This window comes from Taudactylus pleione, unplaced genomic scaffold (genome assembly GCF_031769625.1).
Source record: "Taudactylus pleione unplaced genomic scaffold, aTauple2 ptg002204l, whole genome shotgun sequence".
Classification (NCBI taxonomy): Eukaryota; Metazoa; Chordata; class Amphibia; order Anura; family Myobatrachidae; genus Taudactylus; species Taudactylus pleione.
In genome coordinates, this window is record NW_028286597.1 from 381,150 (window position 1) to 401,747 (window position 20,598).

Genomic DNA, 20,598 nt, shown 5'->3' on the forward strand with positions numbered 1-20,598 from the left:
AGGATCCTTATAGGTACACTACCTCATCTTACTATTACATGACAATGCACATACACTATATATATAGATACTATATCTCCCCCTTCCTTTCCCCTATATCCACTTCCTGATCACATGTCCTTCTATGCTGCAGGATCCTTATAGGTACACTACCTCATCTTACTATTACATGATAATGCACATACACTATATAGATACTATATCTCCCCCTTCCTTTCCCCTATATCCACTTCCTGATCACATGTCCTTCTATGCTGCAGGATCCTTATAGGTACACTACCTCATCTTACTATTACATGATAATGCACATACACCATATAGATACTATATCTCCCCCTTCCTTTCCCCTATATCCACTTCCTGATCACATGTCCTTCTATGCTGCAGGTTCCTTATAGGTACACTATCTCATCTTACTATTACATGACAATGCACATACACTATCTATATAGATACTACATCTCCCCTTCCTTTCCCCTATATCCACTTCCTGATCACATGTCCTTCTATGCTGCAGGATCCTTATAGGTACACTACCTCATTTTACTATTACATGACAATGCACATACACTATCTATATAGATACTACATCTCCCCTTCCTTTCCCCTATATCCACTTCCTGATCTCATGACCTTCTATGCTGCAGGATCCTTCTAGGCATACATGCCTACCCTCCCGGTTTTCGCAGGAGGCTCCCGATTTTTCGGGTAACCCCCCGCACCCCCGGAAGGGTAGGCATTTCTCCGGGATTCTGCCCACTTCCTAGTGAAGTGGGCAGAATTAGGAGAATACCGGCGGCAATCGCGGGTCTCCGTGAAGGGGGCGGGGCTTAAGCTGTGATTCTGCAGGAATCACAGCATTTGGCCCCGCCCCCTATGTAAATTGTGCCCAATCGCGGCAATTTTATCGCGAGGGGGCGGGGCTTAATGACGCGATTCGTCAAGTCCCACCCCCGTCGGCCCCCTGCTGCATCTCTTACCCGGGCTTCTCCCGGGAAGAAAATGTTAAAGGTAGGCAACCCTGCTTATAGGTACACTACCTCATCTTACTATTACATGACAATGCACATACAATATATATATATATATATATATATATATATATATATATATATATATATAGATACTACATCTCCCCCTTCCTTTCCCCTATACCCACTTCCTGATCACATGTCCTTCTATGCTGCAGGATCCTTATAGGTACACTACCTCATCTTACTATTACATGACAATGCACATACACTATCTATATAGATACTATATCTCCCCCTTCCTTTCCCCTATATCCACTTCCTGATCACATGTCCTTCTATGCTGCAGGATACTTATAGGTACACTACCTCATCTTACTATTACATGACAATGCACATACACTATCTATATACATACTATATCTCCCCCTTCCTTTCCCCTATATCCACTTCCTGATCACATGTCCTTCTAGGCTGCAGGATCCTTATAGGTACACTACCTCATCTTACTATTACATGACCATGCACATACACTATACAGCAGATGGATGCAGTACATACAGCAGCTATACAGAGATGGACGGAGTACATACAGCAGCTATACATTGATGGACGCAGTACATACAGCAGTTATACAGAGATGGACGCAGTACATACAGCAGTTATAAAGAGATGCACGCCGTACCTTAAGCATGGGCCCCTACCACTGCCTTCCCCCATGGGCCCTTCTTGCTTGACTCTGTTTATCATGACACACATACGCCGATCATTAAATGTTAGAGTTGTGCGCAAACCATCTGAATCAGGCGCCATATTCCTAGTCACTGCATCCTAGGACTGTAGTGTGGGGCAGAGCCTCTGGATGGTTCCTCCATACAGCTGTGACAGTTCACATAGGCATATACTGCCTCCCATAGATCTCCATGCTCATTTCCACTTAAATAATAAAAGTATGTGGAGGTTATATGTATGGTATTAGTACCCCTCAGGACCCTTGATAGTTATGTATATAATTATTTAATTGGATGTTGTGCATGCCTTACCAAGACTGAAATCTACAATGTCATGGCTTTGTTTTATACAGTAAATGGTTTTCTTGTCACGTTTTGGATTTTATCTCACCTTATTCAGATCTTTCTTTAGACTCTGAAGTATTTGTGTCTTATTTTCTTCCAGGAGTTTACTCAGAGCTTCCAGCTGAGACAACCGGAACTGCAGGGGCCGAGTTTTTCCCTCCCGGAAGCTGCGTCTCAGAAGGTCGAATGTCTCATTGTAAGATGCCATCCTGGTGGTGGAATGAGAATGCACAATGCTGTATTAATGTTTAGTAGTGTGCATCAGTGTAGGTCAGTGCATTGTGTGTGATAGTGTTTGCACCAATGTGTAGTTTGGACATGATCTCAAGCACACAAGTATTAAGACCAGTACACTTATAGTAAGAATGCACACAGCTCACATTGAGATGCAGGGACTATTTCAGAGACTGGCAGATTGTTAATATTATTATTATTATTATTATCCTTTATTTATATGGTGCCACAAGTGTTCCGCAGCGCCTTACAGAGTACATTAATAAGGGAACAAGAAACCAATGACTTACAGTAAAATACAGGATACAGTTTATATATATATTAGTGCATTAGCAATCATAAACCTCAAATAAACAACAGGTCATATGCAGCCAAGTGTTAGGTGCCCAGGTGGGGAGTGAGGAGTAGATGAAGGTATAAGTAAGGCGAAGCACAAGAGGGTAGAGGGCCCTGCTTATGAAAGTTTACATTCTAATGGGGGGGGCAGACAAACTGGTGTGACACAGATGGGATAGACACAGTTAGGAAGGAGCATGTAGCAGCAGGTTAGGATGAGAGCTGGAAGGCTATGACGAAGTAGTGGGTCTTGAGAGCCCATTTGAAGATTTGTAGAGAGGTGGAGAGTCTGTTGAGGATAGGAATGGGAGAGGAATGGGTGACAGCTTTGTAAGTGAGTGTAAGAACCTTGAATTGGGATCTGAAGGAGAAGGGGTGTTAGTGGATGGCTTGTAAGAGATGAGAGGCAGATTTAGAACATTTGGAGATGAAGATGAGCCAAGCACAGCATTGAGGACAGATTGGAGTGGATAGAGGTGGAAATGGCAGGACTATGAGAGGTGCAGAATGTGTGGTTATTCATGGTGGGAAGATGATCATCCCAGACTTAAACATATTAAGCTTAAGAGAGAGGGGAGAGGTCAAGGAAGGAAAGGTAGATCTGAGTATCCACAACATAGAGATATTGGAGGTCAAATGAGCTGATGAGGTCACCTAGAGAGGATATATAAAAGGAAAATAGAAGTCCAAGAACAGAACCTTGTGGAACACCTACTTTAAGTGGAAGTGGGGGGTAAGAGAAGTCATGAGAGAAGATAGAATAGGAACACCCAGAGAGATAGGAGGATAACCAGGAGAGGGCAGTGTCACATAGAGCAATGGAGTGAAGGATTTTTGAGAGGAGAGGTTGGTCCACAGTGTCAAAAGAAGCAGAGAGATTGAGTAGAAAGAGCATAAAGTAATGGCCTTGGATTTGGCAGCAAGGTGGTCATTGCTGACTTTCATGAGGCCAGTTTTAGTGGAGTGGAGAGAGAATGGAAACCAGACTGAAATGGGTCAAGGAGGGAGTGGGAAGAAAGAGTGGTGGATGTAAACAATATGTAAAGGAGTTTGGAGAGAAAAGAAAGGAGAGAGATGGGTTGGTATTTGGAAAGAGTGTTAGGATCAAGGGTATGTTTTTTTAAGAATAGGGGAGACAAGGGCATGTTTTAATGCAGAAAGAACAGTGCCAGGTGAGAGTGAAAGATTGAGGAAGTCGGCTAGATGGGAACAGGCAGAAGGAGAGAGGTAGCAGAGGAGACAGGAAGGAATAGGGTCAAGGCGGGAGGTGGAGGGGGTGTCACGTCCGGATGTATATAGGCTTCAACTGCAGGAACTTGGGCTGGTGGTCTAAGGGTAGCGGGAGAGTGGAAATGGGAAGGCAATATGTATGTCCTCTTCATATCTCTTTCCCAGGTGTTGGCGAGACCTACCCCAGGGCGCAGAGTCTAGTCAACTTGATGGTATTCACCACTGACCCCTCCAAGCGGGATGTGGGTTTCACTGCACCAAGTGAACAGGTCACAGCCCATGAGGCACGTACCTGGAGAAAACAGAGATAGATATGGGACTATATAAGCACTGATGAACAAGGATGATGCTCCAAAGACTGATATGTGAGTTGCACTGGTAATCAGCACCTGGTATGGGATGCTGAATAGTGATGATTATAAGGACTTGGTATAAGACACTGAGAATCAATGGTAATCGATAGTTGGTATGAGATGCTGCATGGCTATGGTAGTCGATAGTTGGTATGAGATGCTGAATGGTTATGGTAGTCGATAGTTGGTATGCTGAGAAGCGATGGTAGCAAGCACTTGGTATAAGACACTGAGAATTGATGGTAGTCAGCACTTGGAATGAGACACTGAGAATTGAAGGTAGTCAGCACTTGGAATGAGACACTGAGAATTGATGGTAATCAATAGTTGGCATGAGGTGCTGAGTGGTGGTGGTAGCCAGTACTGATAATCGATGGTAGTCAGCACTTGGAATGAGACACTGAGAATCTATTGTAATCAGCACTTGGAATGAGACACTGAGAATCAATGGTAATCAGCACTTGGAATTAGACACTGAGAATCGATGTACATCGATAGTTGGTATGAGATGCTGAATGGCTATGGTAGTCGATAGTTGGTATGAGATGCTGAATGGCTATGGTAGTCGATAGTTGGTATGAGATGCTGAATGGCATTGGTAACCAGCACTTGATATGAAACACTGGCTAATCGATGGTAGTCAGCACCTGGTATGGGATGCTGAATAGCGATGGTTATCACGACTTGGTATAAGACACTGAGAATCGATGGTAAATTGATAGTTGGTATGAGATGCTGAACAGCGGTGGTAGTCACGAGGAGGGTTCACTGCGACGGAACACTACGGAGCCTGAGACGCAGTATCAGTAGAAACCACTATAGGAGCAAAGTTGTACAGGCAACTTCCCGCAGCAGGAAGTGCCCTAAAATACCCCTTCGTAGCTGGTCATTGGCCAGAGACATCAGCTGACCGACAACAGAAGTACCATAGGAGGATACTGATCAGAGGACATGAACCAACATGGCGGCGCAGAGGACTGCACCTGCAGCAACCAGGATGCACGTATGAAAGCTCTAGCAGTCCCTGGGCAGAATACTACCTGTCTCCATGGCTGATGTCCGGATACTTAGGAGCTTGAAGACGCCATCGCAGACGTGAGTAACGGGCGATCCCAGTCTGCATCTTGACAGGGGTGGAGCGGGGGGGGGCAGGGATGAGGACCAGATGAGGGTCATGACTTCCTCTGCAGATACAGGGGAGAATGATGTCAGAGTTGGAAGGATGAATGAAGAGTGGTGGTCCGGGAAAGGAGGAGGTGGAATGCTCAGTGTCTGCTAGGACATGATATCCTGATGTATGGAGCCTATTTAAGATGCAAAGTAGGTAGCAAAGTCAAGAACAGAGAGCGAGAAGGGGAGGCAAGGAAGGGATGGGCAGAGGAGGGAATTGAAGATGGACTGGGAGGAGATGAAGTTCTTGAAATATGACTGTTTAGAGAGGGAAAGAGCATACATTTGAAATTAAGTAAGTCTGCCTTAGAGTGCAATTGGTTCATGAATACTTTTGCACGTGTCTGGTGCATGTGGAATGCCAGGGTTAAGGTTTAGATCTGCGAGGGTGAGTAGTGATTGCTGGAGTAACAGAGTCAAGAGCATAGTCTATTTATCTTAAAGATCTGGCTCAGGACCCTGGGTCTAGCTGACGTGCATGTAAGACGAGGTGGCTTAATCCAGCTCTAGCTCATGAGTATTAACAGGAGGCTAGTAACTAATGCCAGTGTAGGAATCACAGACTAGTGATATGCAAGGATACTAAAATGGAACCGGGATGAATGACCAGTACACCGGGCACCCCCTCACCTAGTAACCTCAAGAGATCAACCAGGCCAGGCCAAGGAAATGCTTCAGCACTAGAGAGACCCTGGAACTCAGGATAGCATTGTATTGGCAGATAGGAACTCAGAACAGGAAGTTGAAACCCTGACACCACTCTGATGCAAGACCTGGAACTGGAACCAGTGCGGAACTCAGTGACTGTGTGTTAGGTAAAGTAATACAGGACTGAGCAACACAATGCACAGACTGTATACCTCACCCTTCTCTGACCCAGCCCAAGACAACAGCACACAGTGCAGGGAAACAGGCTTAGTCTGGGCCGCCGGAGATTTGTAGCCACACCCTCTATCGTGGGAGGGCATGGCCTATGGAGCAATTTGTTTATTGCAGTGCAGCTGCTTGCTGGGCAGTCATCAAGGCTGTGACTGATCCAGCCAGCAGCTACCACGCAGGGGACTGGAGCAGACTGCAGTCAGATTCACCACTGCAGTGCATTACTAGGTAATAAATCCCAATAGTCTCTGCAGAGGGGTCAGAGGAGCATGTGCTGAGCTCTGATTGGATGAGTCCATCACATGCTCCACTGACCCAGCAGCAGCGCAGCCTCATGGGTGTGACTCATTGTGATGCTGTGACTGCTGCTCTGTCTGGTTCTCTGCAGCCTAAAAAGGAAAAAACAAAGTGGGCGCTAATATGTAGCTGATTTTACTTATTTATTATAGTGGGCAAACTGATATAGCTGCTCCCACATAAGTGGATCTGGAACTCCACCCAATATAATTAATTAGAACAAAAAATAAATAAGTGGGAGCGCTGGTACACAGCTGCTGGTTTGAAAAATAATATATTTTATTAAACAATCAATCAATTTCATTAATAAAGTTGTAATAGCATGGTACGCAGATGGAAACAATCTGTAAGATCTATGGCCAAAATCTAATCATATATTGCACAACTCTAGCTAATAACATATACATAAATAAAAGTATTTTAAGTAAAAAATTGTATTAAAAAGCATATGAAGAATGTTAGCTGATATATATCTTCGACCGGTCTTTATAGCAAAGATTAGCAGTAAGCAGCAGCAGGCCCGGCGATGTGGGGAGTAATGGGACACCCATATTGGGCCCGAGATCCAGACAGGCACAAAACAGGGCCGCGGACAGCGGACTCACTGTTCCAGCAGCAGCCGCCAGGACCCATAGCCGCCATCCAGCCCCAGCTTCCATGTAGCCTGTGGCGGGAAGTGCTGGGGTTTTCCAGGTGGCTCAGCTGCTGCCCGGGCCGGGCATGACCTTTAACTCTGCAACGCGGCGATGTGACATCATAGGTCACGTCGCTGCACGTCTTCCCTGTCCGGGCGGAAGTGGATAGATCCCCAGCCGGCCATCAGGCAGGCTGCGCTGCTGCAGTAGTATGGAGATGAGGCTGCCATTAGGGATGGGGCTGGGGACAGAAGAAGGTGAAGGGAGCAGAGAAAGGTGAAGGAGGCTGGGGCAGAGGAAGGTTATGTGGGCTGGGGCAGAAGGTGACAGGGGCTGGGGCAGAATGTGACAGGCTGGATGCAGAGGAAGGTGATGGTGCCTGGGGATGGAGGAAGGTGAAGAGAGCAGAGGAAGATGAAGGTGATGGGGGGCTGGGGGCAGAAGGTGACAGGCTGGGGGCAGAGGAAGGTGATGGTGCCTGGGGATGGAGGAAGGTGAAGAGAGCAGAGGAAGATGAAGGAGGCTGGGGCAGATGAAGGTGATGGGGGGCTGGGGGCAGAAGGTGACAGGCTGGGGGCAGAGGAAGGTGATGGTGCCTGTGGATGGAGGAAGGTGAAAAGAGCAGAGTAAGGTGACAGGGGCTGGGGCAGAAGGTGACAGGGGCTGGGGCAGAAGGTAACAGTGGCTAGGTGATAGGCTGGATGCAGAGGAAGGTGATGGGGCTGCGGCAAAGGAAGGTGATGGGGGCTGGGGCAGAGGAAGGTGATGGGGGCTGGGGCAGAGGAATGTGATTGAGGCTGGGGCAGAGGAAGGTGATGGAGCTGGGGCAGAGGAAGGTGTTGGGGGCTGGGGCAGATGGTGATGGGGCTGGATGCAGAGAAAGGTGAAGGAGGCTGCGGCAGAGGAAGGTGATGGGGGCTGGGGCAGAGGAAGGTGATGGGGGCTGGGGCAGAGGAAGGTGAAGGAGGCTGGGGCAGAGGAAGGTGATGGTGGCTGGGGCAGAGGAGGGTGATGGGGGCTGGGGCAGAGGAAGGTGATGGGGGCTGGGGCAGAAGGTGATGGGGGCTGGATGCAGAGGAAGGTGATGGGGCTGGGGCAGATGAAGGTGATGAGGGCTGAGGCAGAAGGTGATGGGGACTGGATGCAGAGGAAGGTGATGGGCACTGGATGCAGAGGAAGGTGATGGGGGCTGGATGCAGAGGAAGGTGATAGGGGCTGGGGCAGAGGAAGGTGATGGGGGCTGGGGCAGAGGAAGGTAATGGGGGCTGAGGCAGAAGGTGATGGGGGCTGGGGCAGATGAAGGTGATGGGGGCTGGGGGCAGAAGGTAACAGGGGCTGGATGCAGAGGAAGGTGATGGGGCTGGGGCAGAAGGGGATGGGGCAGGGGCAGATGAAGGTGATGGGGGGCTGGGGGCAGAAGCTAACAGGGGCTGGATGCAGAGGAAGGTGATGGTGCCTGGGGATGGAGGAGGGTGATGGGGGGCTAGGGATGGAGGAAGGTGAGAGGGGCTGGGGAAGGTAAAAGGTGATGGGGGCTGGGGTTGGAGGATGGTGATGGGGGCTGGTGATGGAGAAAGGTGATAGGGGCTGGGGACAGAAGGTGATAGCGGCTGGGGACTGAGGATGGGGGCTGGGGAAGGAGAAAGGTGATTGGGGGTTTCTGAGCTGAGGATGGTGATGAGAGGCTGAATTTGAGGAAGGCGATGAGGGGCTGAGGACTGAGGTTGGCTGGCTACAGACACCATCTTCCTACCCATGAGGCATCAACAGCACTGTCATCAAGATGACCTTGCAAGAGATGGCAGAGAAGAACTACTGCCTGCATCAATAGTGATAGAGAGACAGTGTGGTTAGTCATAGGACCTCATTCAGAGTCGGTCGCAAGTGCTGAGCACTCGCAACCAAATCGATGTTTTGGTCCTGCGCACGCATAGCAGCCACACTGCGCGTGCGCAAGCCCCGGAGCGAGAGAGAAACTCTCTCGCTCCGGAGCTCACTACAAAAGGGGCGGCTGTCGATGTTGATCAACAGCTCGCCCCATAATGTAGGCGGGGTGGGGGGGTGGTTTCCAAAACGGAGGCGTTCCTTGAGGAATGCTTGCCATTTTGTGGGCGGCCACACTGACACCAGCAGTGATGTCAGTGGGGAGTTTCCTTCTCGATCAGAGCAGGAAGCTCCCTGGGGCTTGCGGTTGCCGAGACCTAACCGTAGGGTCTCGTCGCAAGCCCCGATGGTCGCGATGGTCTTGACCACCGTGACCATCACCCTGGTCAGTCGCTAAACTGTTGGTGGTAACCCACAGCTTAGCTAGCAACCAGGAGACCGCACTTAAAAAAAAGAAGCGGCCGCCCTAATTCAGAGAGAGCGATCGCTTCTTGCGACCGCCTCGGAATGAGGGCCATAGTGTATTATTACTGTATGTAAAGGCTGGTATATATTTCAGTTACCATTCTCATGCTGCACGTATCACACATACAGGAGAGGGATGTGCAGGATCGGGGGTGGTGGTGAGAAGGTGGGCCCCTCAGAGACATCAGTGTACCTGGCCCTGAGATTTCTGTTGCTGGCCCTGAGCAGCAGCAAAGCACCGAATATTAATGTTCAGTCACAACCAATGTTAGCACAATAGACAGATTAGTAGCAAAAGCGGATTGAAAAGTTCAGTTACCATGCAAACTGGTTAGTGTCAAACAGTTTTTCCAAAATTCCATACAACCTATATAACAGATGGGAGCTATGAATATTTGTGAACGGTGCAAAAAGCCGGCCATACCTCTGTCTTACCAGGCAAACTGTATCAACTGAGCATTAATGCTGGGCAAAGACTATACAATTATCTGTCAGATATCTGTCCAATCTGGCTGGTTGGAATGAAAACCTGGTAATGTATGGGAGAAAATGACAGACAATTATATGGTTTTAAACACTGGAAAATGGGCAAAAAACAATTCTTCAAATTGGTTAAATTTGTGTGTTTTAACCAATTTGTTCGAACAACCGTTTTTGTCTGTTTTGCATTGTTTGTGAGCAATTAGTCGATTGTCATTTGCTCCCATACTTTACCAGGTTTTCATTCCAACCAGCCAGATAGGACAGATATGTGACAGATAATGTATAGTGTACGCCCAGCATTAGTAACCAGCCAGATAGGACAGATATGTGACAGATAATGTATAGTGTATACCCAGCATTAGTAACCAGCCATATAGGACAGATATGTGACAGATAATGTATAGTGTACGCCCAGCATTAGTAACCAGCCAGATAGGACAGATATGTGACAGATAATGTATAGTGTACGCCCAGCATTAGTAACCGGCCAGATAGGACAGATATGTGGCAGATAATGTATAGTATACGCCCAGCATTAGTAACCGGCCAGATAGGACAGATATGTGGCAGATAATGTATAGTGTACGCCCAGCATTAGTAACCGGCCAGATAGGACAGATATGTGGCAGATAATGTATAGTGTACGCCCAGCATTAGTAACCGACCAGATAGGACAGATATGTGGCAGATAATGTATAGTGTACGCCCAGCATTAGTAACCGGCCAGATAGGACAGATATGTGGCAGATAATGTATAGTGTACGCCCAGCATTAGTAACCGGCCAGATAGGACAGATATGTGGCAGATAATGTATAGTGTACGCCCAGCATTAGTAACCGGCCAGGTAGGACAGATATGTGGCAGATAATGTATAGTGTACACCCAGCATTAGTAACCGGCCAGGTAGGACAGATATGTGGCAGATAATGTATAGTGTACGCCCAGCATTAGTAACCGGCCAGGTAGGACAGATATTTGACAGATAATGTATAGTGTACGCCCAGCATTAGTAACCGGCCAGGTAGGACAGATATGTGACAGATAATGTATAGTGTACGCCCAGCATTAGTAACCGGCCAGGTAGGACAGATATGTGACAGATAATGTATAGTGTACGCCCAGCATTAGTAACCGGCCAGGTAGGACAGATATGTGACAGATAATGTATAGTGTACGCCCAGCATTAGTAACCGGCCAGGTAGGACAGATATGTGACAGATAATGTATAGTGTACGCCCAGCATTAGTAACCGGCCAGGTAGGACAGATATGTGACAGATAATGTATAGTGTACGCCCAGCATTAGTAACCGGCCAGGTAGGACAGATATGTGACAGATAATGTATAGTGTACGCCCAGCATTAGTAACCGGCCAGATAGGACAGATATGTGACAGATAATGTATAGTGTACGCCCAGCATTAGTAACCGGCCAGATAGGACAGATATGTGACAGATAATGTATAGTGTACGCCCAGCATTAGTAACCGGCCAGATAGGACAGATATGTGACAGATAATGTATAGTGTACGCCCAGCATTAGTAACCGGCCAGATAGGACAGATATGTGACAGATAATGTATAGTGTACGCCCAGCATTAGTAACCGGCCAGATAGGACAGATATGTGACAGATAATGTATAGTGTACGCCCAGCATTAGTAACCGGCCAGATAGGACAGATATGTGACAGATAATGTATAGTGTACGCCCAGCATTAGTAACCGGCCAGATAGGACAGATATGTGACAGATAATGTATAGTGTACGCCCAGCATTAGTAACCGGCCAGATAGGACAGATATGTGACAGATAATGTATAGTGTGCGCCCAGCATTAGTAACCGGCCAGATAGGACAGATATGTGACAGATAATGTATAGTGTACGCCCAGCATTAGTAACCGGCCAGATAGGACGGATATGTGACAGATAATGTATAGTGTACGCCCAGCATTAGTAACCGGCTAGACAGGACGGATATGTGACAGATAATGTATAGTGTACGCCCAGCATTAGTAACCGGCCAGATAGGACAGATATGTGACAGATAATGTATAGTGTACTCCCAGCATTAGTAACCGGCCAGATAGGACAGATATGTGACAGATAATGTATAGTGTACGCCCAGCATTAGTAACCGGCCAGACAGGACGGATATGTGACAGATAATGTATAGTGTACGCCCAGCATTAGTAACCGGCCAGACAGGACGGATATGTGACAGATAATGTATAGTGTACGCCCAGCATTAGTAACCGGCCAGATAGGACAGATATGTGACAGATAACGTATAGTGTACGCCAAGCATTAGTAACCAGCCAGACAGGACGGATATGTGACAGATAATGTATAGTGTACGCCCAGCATTAGTAACCGGCCAGAGAGGACGGATATGTGACAGATAATGTATAGTGTACGCCCAGCATTAGTAACCGGCCAGAGAGGACGGATATGTGACAGATAACGTATAGTGTACGCCCAGCATTAGTAACCGGCCAGATAGGACAGATATGTGACAGATAACGTATAGTGTACGCCCAGCATTAGTAACCGGCCAGATAGGACAGATATGTGACAGATAACGTATAGTGTACGCCCAGCATTAGTAACCGGCCAGATAGGACAGATATGTGACAGATAATGTATAGTGTACGCCCAGCATTAGTAACCGGCCAGATAGGACAGATATGTGACAGATAACGTATAGTGTACGCCCAGCATTAGTAACCGGCCAGATAGGACAGATATGTGACAGATAATGTATAGTGTACGCCCAGCATTAGTAACCGGCCAGATAGGACAGATATGTGACAGATAATGTATAGTGTACGCCCAGCATTAGTAACCGGCCAGATAGGACAGATATGTGACAGATAATGTATAGTGTACGCCCAGCATTAGTAACCGGCCAGATAGGACAGATATGTGACAGATAATGTATAGTGTACGCCCAGCATTAGTAACCGGCCAGATAGGACAGATATGTGACAGATAATGTATAGTGTACGCCCAGCATTAGTAACCGGCCAGATAGGACAGATATGTGACAGTTAATGTATAGTGTACGCCCAGCATTAGTAACCTGCCAGATAGGACAGATATGTGACAGATAATGTATAGTGTACGCCCAGCATTAGTAACCGGCCAGATAGGACAGATATGTGACAGATAATGTATAGTGTACGCCCAGCATTAGTAACCGGCCAGATAGGACAGATATGTGACAGATAATGTATAGTGTACGCCCAGCATTAGTAACCGGCCAGATAGGACAGATATGTGACAGATAATGTATAGTGTACTCCCAGCATTAGTAACCGGCCAGATAGGACAGATATGTGACAGATAATGTATAGTGTACGCCCAGCATTAGTAACCGGCCAGATAGGACAGATATGTGACAGATAATGTATAGTGTACGCCCAGCATTAGTAACCGGCCAGATAGGACAGATATGTGACAGATAACGTATAGTGTACGCCCAGCATTAGTAACCGGCCAGATAGGACAGATATGTGACAGATAATGTATAGTGTACGCCCAGCATTAGTAACCGGCCAGATAGGACAGATATGTGACAGATAATGTATAGTGTACGCCCAGCATTAGTAACCGGCCAGATAAGACAGATATGTGACAGATAATGTATAGTGTACGCCCAGCATTAGTAACCGGCCAGATAGGACAGATATGTGACAGATAATGTATAGTGTACGCCCAGCATTAGTAACCGGCCAGATAGGACAGATATGTGACTGATAATTGTATAGTGTACGCCCAGCATTAGTAACCGGCCAGATAGGACAGATATGTGACAGATAATGTATAGTGTACGCCCAGCATTAGTAACCGGCCAGATAGGACAGATATGTGACAGATAATGTATAGTGTACGCCCAGCATTAGTAACCGGCCAGATAGGACAGATATGTGACAGATAATTGTATAGTGTACAACCAGCATTAGTAACCGGCCAGATAGGACAGATATTGTACGCCCAGCATTAGTAACCGGCCAGATAGGACAGATATGTGACAGATAATGTATAGTGTACAACCAGCATTAGTAACCGGCCAGATAGGACAGATATGTGACAGATAATGTATAGTGTATGCCCTAATGTATAGTGTATGCCCAGCATTGGTAACCTGCCAGATAGGACAGATATGTGACAGATAATGTATAGTGTATGCCCAGCATTGGTAACCGGCCAGATAGGACAGATATGTGACAGATAATGTATAGTGTATGCCCAGCATTGGTAACCGGCCAGATAGGTCAGATATGTGACAGATATTGTATAGTGTATGCCCAGCATTGGTAAACGGCCAGATAGGACAGATATGTGACAGATAATGTTTACTGTATGCCCAGCATTGGTAACCGGCCAGATTGGACAGATATGTGACAGATAATGTATAGTGTATGCCCAGCATTGGTAACCGGCCAGATAGGACAGATATGTGACAGATAATGTATAGTGTACGCCCAGCATTAGTAACCGGCCAGATAGGACAGATATGTGACAGATAATGTATAGTGTACGCCCAGCATTAGTAACCGGCCAGATAGGACAGATATGTGACAGATAATGTATAGTGTACGCCCAGCATTAGTAACCGGCCAGATAGGACGGATATGGGACAGATAATGTATAGTGTACGCCCAGCATTAGTAACCGGCCAGATAGGACGGATATGGGACAGATAATGTATAGTGTACGCCCAGCATTAGTAACCGGCCAGATAGGACAGATATGTGACAGATAATGTATAGTGTACGCCCAGCATTAGTAACCGGCCAGATAGGACAGATATGTGACAGATAATGTATAGTGTACGCCCAGCATTAGTAACCGGCCAGATAGGACAGATATGTGACAGATAATGTATAGTGTACGCCCAGCATTAGTAACCGGCCAGATAGGACAGATATGTGACAGATAATGTATAGTGTACGCCCAGCATTAGTAACCGGCCAGATAGGACAGATATGTGACAGATAATGTATAGTGTACGCCCAGCATTAGTAACCGGCCAGATAGGACAGATATGTGACAGATAATGTATAGTGTACACCCAGCATTAGTAACCGGCCAGATAGGACAGATATGTGACAGATAATGTATAGTGTACGCCCAGCATTAGTAACCGGCCAGATAGGACAGATATGTGACAGATAATGTATAGTGTACGCCCAGCATTAGTAACCGGCCAGATAGGACAGATATGTGACAGATAATGTATAGTGTACGCCCAGCATTAGTAACCGGCCAGATAGGACAGATATGTGACAGATAATGTATAGTGTACGCCCAGCATTAGTAACCGGCCAGATAGGACAGATATGTGACAGATAATGTATAGTGTACGCCCAGCATTAGTAACCGGCCAGATAGGACAGATATGTGACAGATAATGTATAGTGTACACCCAGCATTAGTAACCGGCCAGATAGGACAGATATGTGACAGATAATGTATAGTGTACGCCCAGCATTAGTAACCGGCCAGATAGGACAGATATGTGACAGATAATGTATAGTGTACGCCCAGCATTAGTAACCGGCCAGATAGGACAGATATGTGACAGATAATGTATAGTGTACGCCCAGCATTAGTAACTGGCCAGATAGGACAGATATGTGACAGATAATGTATAGTGTACGCCCAGCATTAGTAACCGGCCAGATAGGACAGATATGTGACAGATAATGTATAGTGTACGCCCAGCATTAGTAACCGGCCAGATAGGACAGATATGTGACATATAATGTATAGTGTACACCCAGCATTAGTAACCGGCCAGATAGGACAGATATGTGACAGATAATGTATAGTGTACGCCCAGCATTAGTAACCGGCCAGATAGGACAGATATGTGACAGATAATGTATAGTGTACGCCCAGCATTAGTAACCGGCCAGATAGGACGGATATGTGACAGATAATGTATAGTGTACGCCCAGCATTAGTAACCGGCCAGATAGGACGGATATGTGACAGATAACGTATAGTGTACGCCCAGCATTAGTAACCGGCCAGATAGGACGGATATGTGACAGATAACGTATAGTGTACGCCCAGCATTAGTAACCGGCCAGACAGGACGGATATGTGACAGATAACGTATAGTGTACGCCCAGCATTAGTAACCGGCCAGACAGGACGGATATGTGACAGATAACGTATAGTGTACGCCCAGCATTAGTAACCGGCCAGACAGGACGGATATGTGACAGATAACGTATAGTGTACGCCCAGCATTAGTAACCGGCCAGACAGGACGGATATGTGACAGATAACGTATAGTGTACGCCCAGCATTAGTAACCGGCCAGACAGGACGGATATGTGACAGATAACGTATAGTGTACGCCCAGCATTAGTAACCGGCCAGACAGGACGGATATGTGACAGATAACGTATAGTGAACGCCCAGCATTAGTAACCGGCCAGACAGGACGGATATGTGACAGATAACGTATAGTGAACGCCCAGCATTAGTAACCGGCCAGACAGGACGGATATGTGACAGATAACGTATAGTGTACGCCCAGCATTAGTAACCGGCCAGACAGGACAGATATGTGACAGATAACGTATAGTGTACGCCCAGCATTAGTAACCGGCCAGACAGGACAGATATGTGACAGATAACGTATAGTGTACGCCCAGCATTAGTAACCGGCCAGACAGGACAGATATGTGACAGATAACGTATAGTGTACGCCCAGCATTAGTAACCGGCCAGACAGGACAGATATGTGACAGATAACGTATAGTGTACGCCCAGCATTAGTAACCGGCCAGACAGGACAGATATGTGACAGATAACGTATAGTGTACGCCCAGCATTAGTAACCGGCCAGATAGGACAGATATGTGACAGATAACGTATAGTGTACTGTACGCCCAGCCTTAGTAACCGGCCAGACAGGAGGGATATGTGACAGATAACGTATAGTGTACGCCCAGCCTTAGTAACCGGCCAGACTGGACGGATATGTGACAGATAATGTATAGTGTACGCCCAGCCTTAGTAACCGGTCAGACAGGACGGATATGTGACAGAAAAGGTATAGTGTACGCCCAGCATTAGTAACCGGCCAGACAGGACAGATATGTGACAGATAATGTATTGTGTACGCCCAGCATTAGTAACCGGCCAGACAGGACAGATATGTGACAGATAATGTATAGTGTACGCCCAGCATTAGTAACCGGCCAGACAGGACAGATATGTGACAGATAATGTATAGTGTACGCCCAGCATTAGTAACCGGCCAGATAGGACAGATATGTGACAGATAATGTATAGTGTACGCCCAGCATTAGTAACCGGCCAGATAGGACAGATATGTGACAGATAATGTATAGTGTACGCCCAGCATTAGTAACCGGCCAGATAGGACAGATATGTGACAGATAATGTATAGTGTACGCCCAGCATTAGTAACCGGCCAGATAGGACAGATATGTGACAGATAATGTATAGTGTACGCCCAGCATTAGTAACCGGCCAGATAGGACAGATATGTGACAGATAATGTATAGTGTACGCCCAGCATTAGTAACCGGCCAGATAGGACACATATGTGACAGATAATGTATAGTGTACGCCCAGCATTAGTAACCGGCCAGATAGGACAGATATGTGACAGATAATGTATAGTGTACGCCCAGCATTAGTAACCGGCCAGATAGGACAGATATGTGACAGATAATGTATAGTGTACGCCCAGCATTAGTAACCGGCCAGATAGGACAGATATGTGACAGATAATGTATAGTGTACGCCCAGCATTAGTAACCGGCCAGATAGGACAGATATGTGACAGATAATGTATAGTGTACACCCAGCATTAGTAACCGGCCAGATAGGACACATATGTGACAGATAATGTATAGTGTACGCCCTGCATTAGTAACCGGCAAGATAGGACACATATGTGACAGATAATGTATAGTGTACGCCCAGCATTAGTAACCGGCCAGATAGGACACATATGTGACAGATACTGTATAGTGTACGCCCAGCATTAGTAACCGGCCAGATAGTACGGATATGTGACTGATAATTGTATAGTGTACGCCCAGCATTAGTAACCGGCCAGATAGGACGGATATGTGACAGATAATGTATAGTGTATGCCCAGCATTAGTAACCGGCCAGACAGGACGGATATGTGACAGATAATGTATAGTGTACGCCCAGCATTAGTAACCAGCCAGACAGGACGGATATGTGACAAATAATGTATAGTGTACGCCCAGCATTAGTAACCAGCCAGACAGGACGGATATGTGACAGATAATGTATAGTGTACGCCCAGCCTTAGTAACCAGCCAGACAGGACGGATATGTGACAGATAATGTATAGTGTACGCCCAGCATTAGTAACCGGCCAGATAGGACAGATATGTGACAGATAATGTATAGTGTACGCCCAGCATTAGTAACCGGCCAGATAGGACAGATATGTAACAGATAATGTATAGTGTACGCCCAGCATTAGTAACCGGCCAGATAGGACACATATGTGACAGATAATGTATAGTGTACGCCCAGCCTTAGTAACCAGCCAGACAGGACGGATATGTGACAGATAATGTATAGTGTACGCCCAGCATTAGTAACCAGCCAGACAGGACGGATATGTGACAGATAATGTATAGTGTACGCCCAGCATTAGTAACCAGCCAGACAGGACGGATATGTGACAGATAATGTATAGTGTACGCCCAGCATTAGTAACCAGCCAGACAGGACGGATATGTGACAGATAACGTATAGTGTACGCCCAGCATTAGTAACCAGCCAGACAGGACGGATATGTGACAGATAACGTATAGTGTACGCCCAGCATTAGTAACCAGCCAGACAGGACGGATATGTGACAGATAACGTATAGTGAACGCCCAGCATTAGTAACCAGCCAGACAGGACGGATATGTGACAGATAACGTATAGTGTACGCCCAGCATTAGTAACCAGCCAGACAGGACGGATATGTGACAGATAACGTATAGTGTACGCCCAGCATTAGTAACCAGCCAGACAGGACGGATATGTGACAGATAACGTATAGTGTACGCCCAGCATTAGTAACCAGCCAGACAGGACGGATATGTGACAGATAACGTATAGTGTACGCCCAGCATTAGTAACCAGCCAGACAGGACGGATATGTGACAGATAACGTATAGTGTACGCCCAGCATTAGTAACCAGCCAGACAGGACGGATATGTGACAGATAACGTATAGTGTACGCCCAGCATTAGTAACCAGCCAGACAGGACGGATATGTGACAGATAACGTATAGTGTACGCCCAGCATTAGTAACCAGCCAGACAGGATGGATATGTGACAGATAACGTATAGTGTACGCCCAGCATTAGTAACCAGCCAGACAGGACGGATATGTGACAGATAACGTATAGTGTACGCCCAGCATTAGTAACCAGCCAGACAGGACGGATATGTGACAGATAACGTATAGTGTACGCCCAGCATTAGTAACCAGCCAGAGAGGACGGATATGTGACAGATAACGTATAGTGTACGCCCAGCATTAGTAACCAGCCAGAGAGGACGGATATGTGACAGATAACGTATAGTGTACGCCCAGCATTAGTAACCGGCCAGATAGGACGGATATGTGACAGATAATGTATAGTGTACGCCCAGCATTAGTAACCGGCCAGACAGGACGGATATGTGACAGATAACGTATAGTGTACGCCCAGCATTAGTAACCAGCCAGACAGGATGGATATGTGACAGATAACGTATAGTGTACGCCCAGCATTAGTAACCAGCCAGACAGGACGGATATGTGACAGATAACGTATAGTGTACGCCCAGCATTAGTAACCAGCCAGACAGGACGGATATGTGACAGATAACGTATAGTGTACGCCCAGCATTAGTAACCAGCCAGAGAGGACGGATATGTGACAGAAAACGTATAGTGTACGCCCAGCATTAGTAACCAGCCAGAGAGGACGGATATGTGACAGATAACGTATAGTGTACGCCCAGCATTAGTAACCGGCCAGATAGGACGGATATGTGACAGATAACGTATAGTGTACGCCCAGCATTAGTAACCGGCCAGACAGGACGGATATGTGACAGATAATGTATAGTGTACGCCCAGCATTAGTAACCAGCCAGACAGGACAGATATGTGACAGATAACGTATAGTGTACGCCCAGCATTAGTAACCAGCCAGAGAGGACGGATATGTGACAGATAACGTATAGTGTACGCCCAGCATTAGTAACCGGCCAGATAGGACGGATATGTGACAGATAACGTATAGTGTACGCCCAGCATTAGTAACCGGCCAGATAGGACAGATATGTGACAGATAATGTATAGTGTACGACCAGCATTAGTAACCGGCCAGATAGGCAGATATGTGACAGATAATGTATAGTGTACGCCCAGCATTAGTAACCGGCCAGATAGGACAGATATGTGACAGATAATGTATAGTGTACGCCCAGCATTAGTAACCGGCCAGATAGGACAGATATGTGACAGATAATGTATAGTGTACGCCCAGCATTAGTAACCGGC

The 20,598-nt window shown here is 46.7% G+C and overlaps 1 protein-coding gene across 1 annotated transcript in view; it reads right to left on the reverse strand.

Annotated features, from left to right (window-relative positions):
* The window catches only part of LOC148431505 (aldehyde dehydrogenase family 3 member B1-like), a gene marked incomplete at its 3' end in the record, with an annotated part of 364,823 nt that overhangs the window by 309,513 nt on the left and 34,712 nt on the right, over window positions 1-20,598 (reverse strand). Inside the window, exons 3-4 of the mRNA XM_088465975.1 lie at window positions 4,030-4,139; window positions 2,094-2,256 (exon numbers count right to left, since the gene is read on the reverse strand). Coding sequence (XP_088322101.1) covers window positions 2,094-2,255 — 162 coding nt within the window. The remainder of the gene's footprint in view (window positions 1-2,093; window positions 2,257-4,029; window positions 4,140-20,598) is intronic.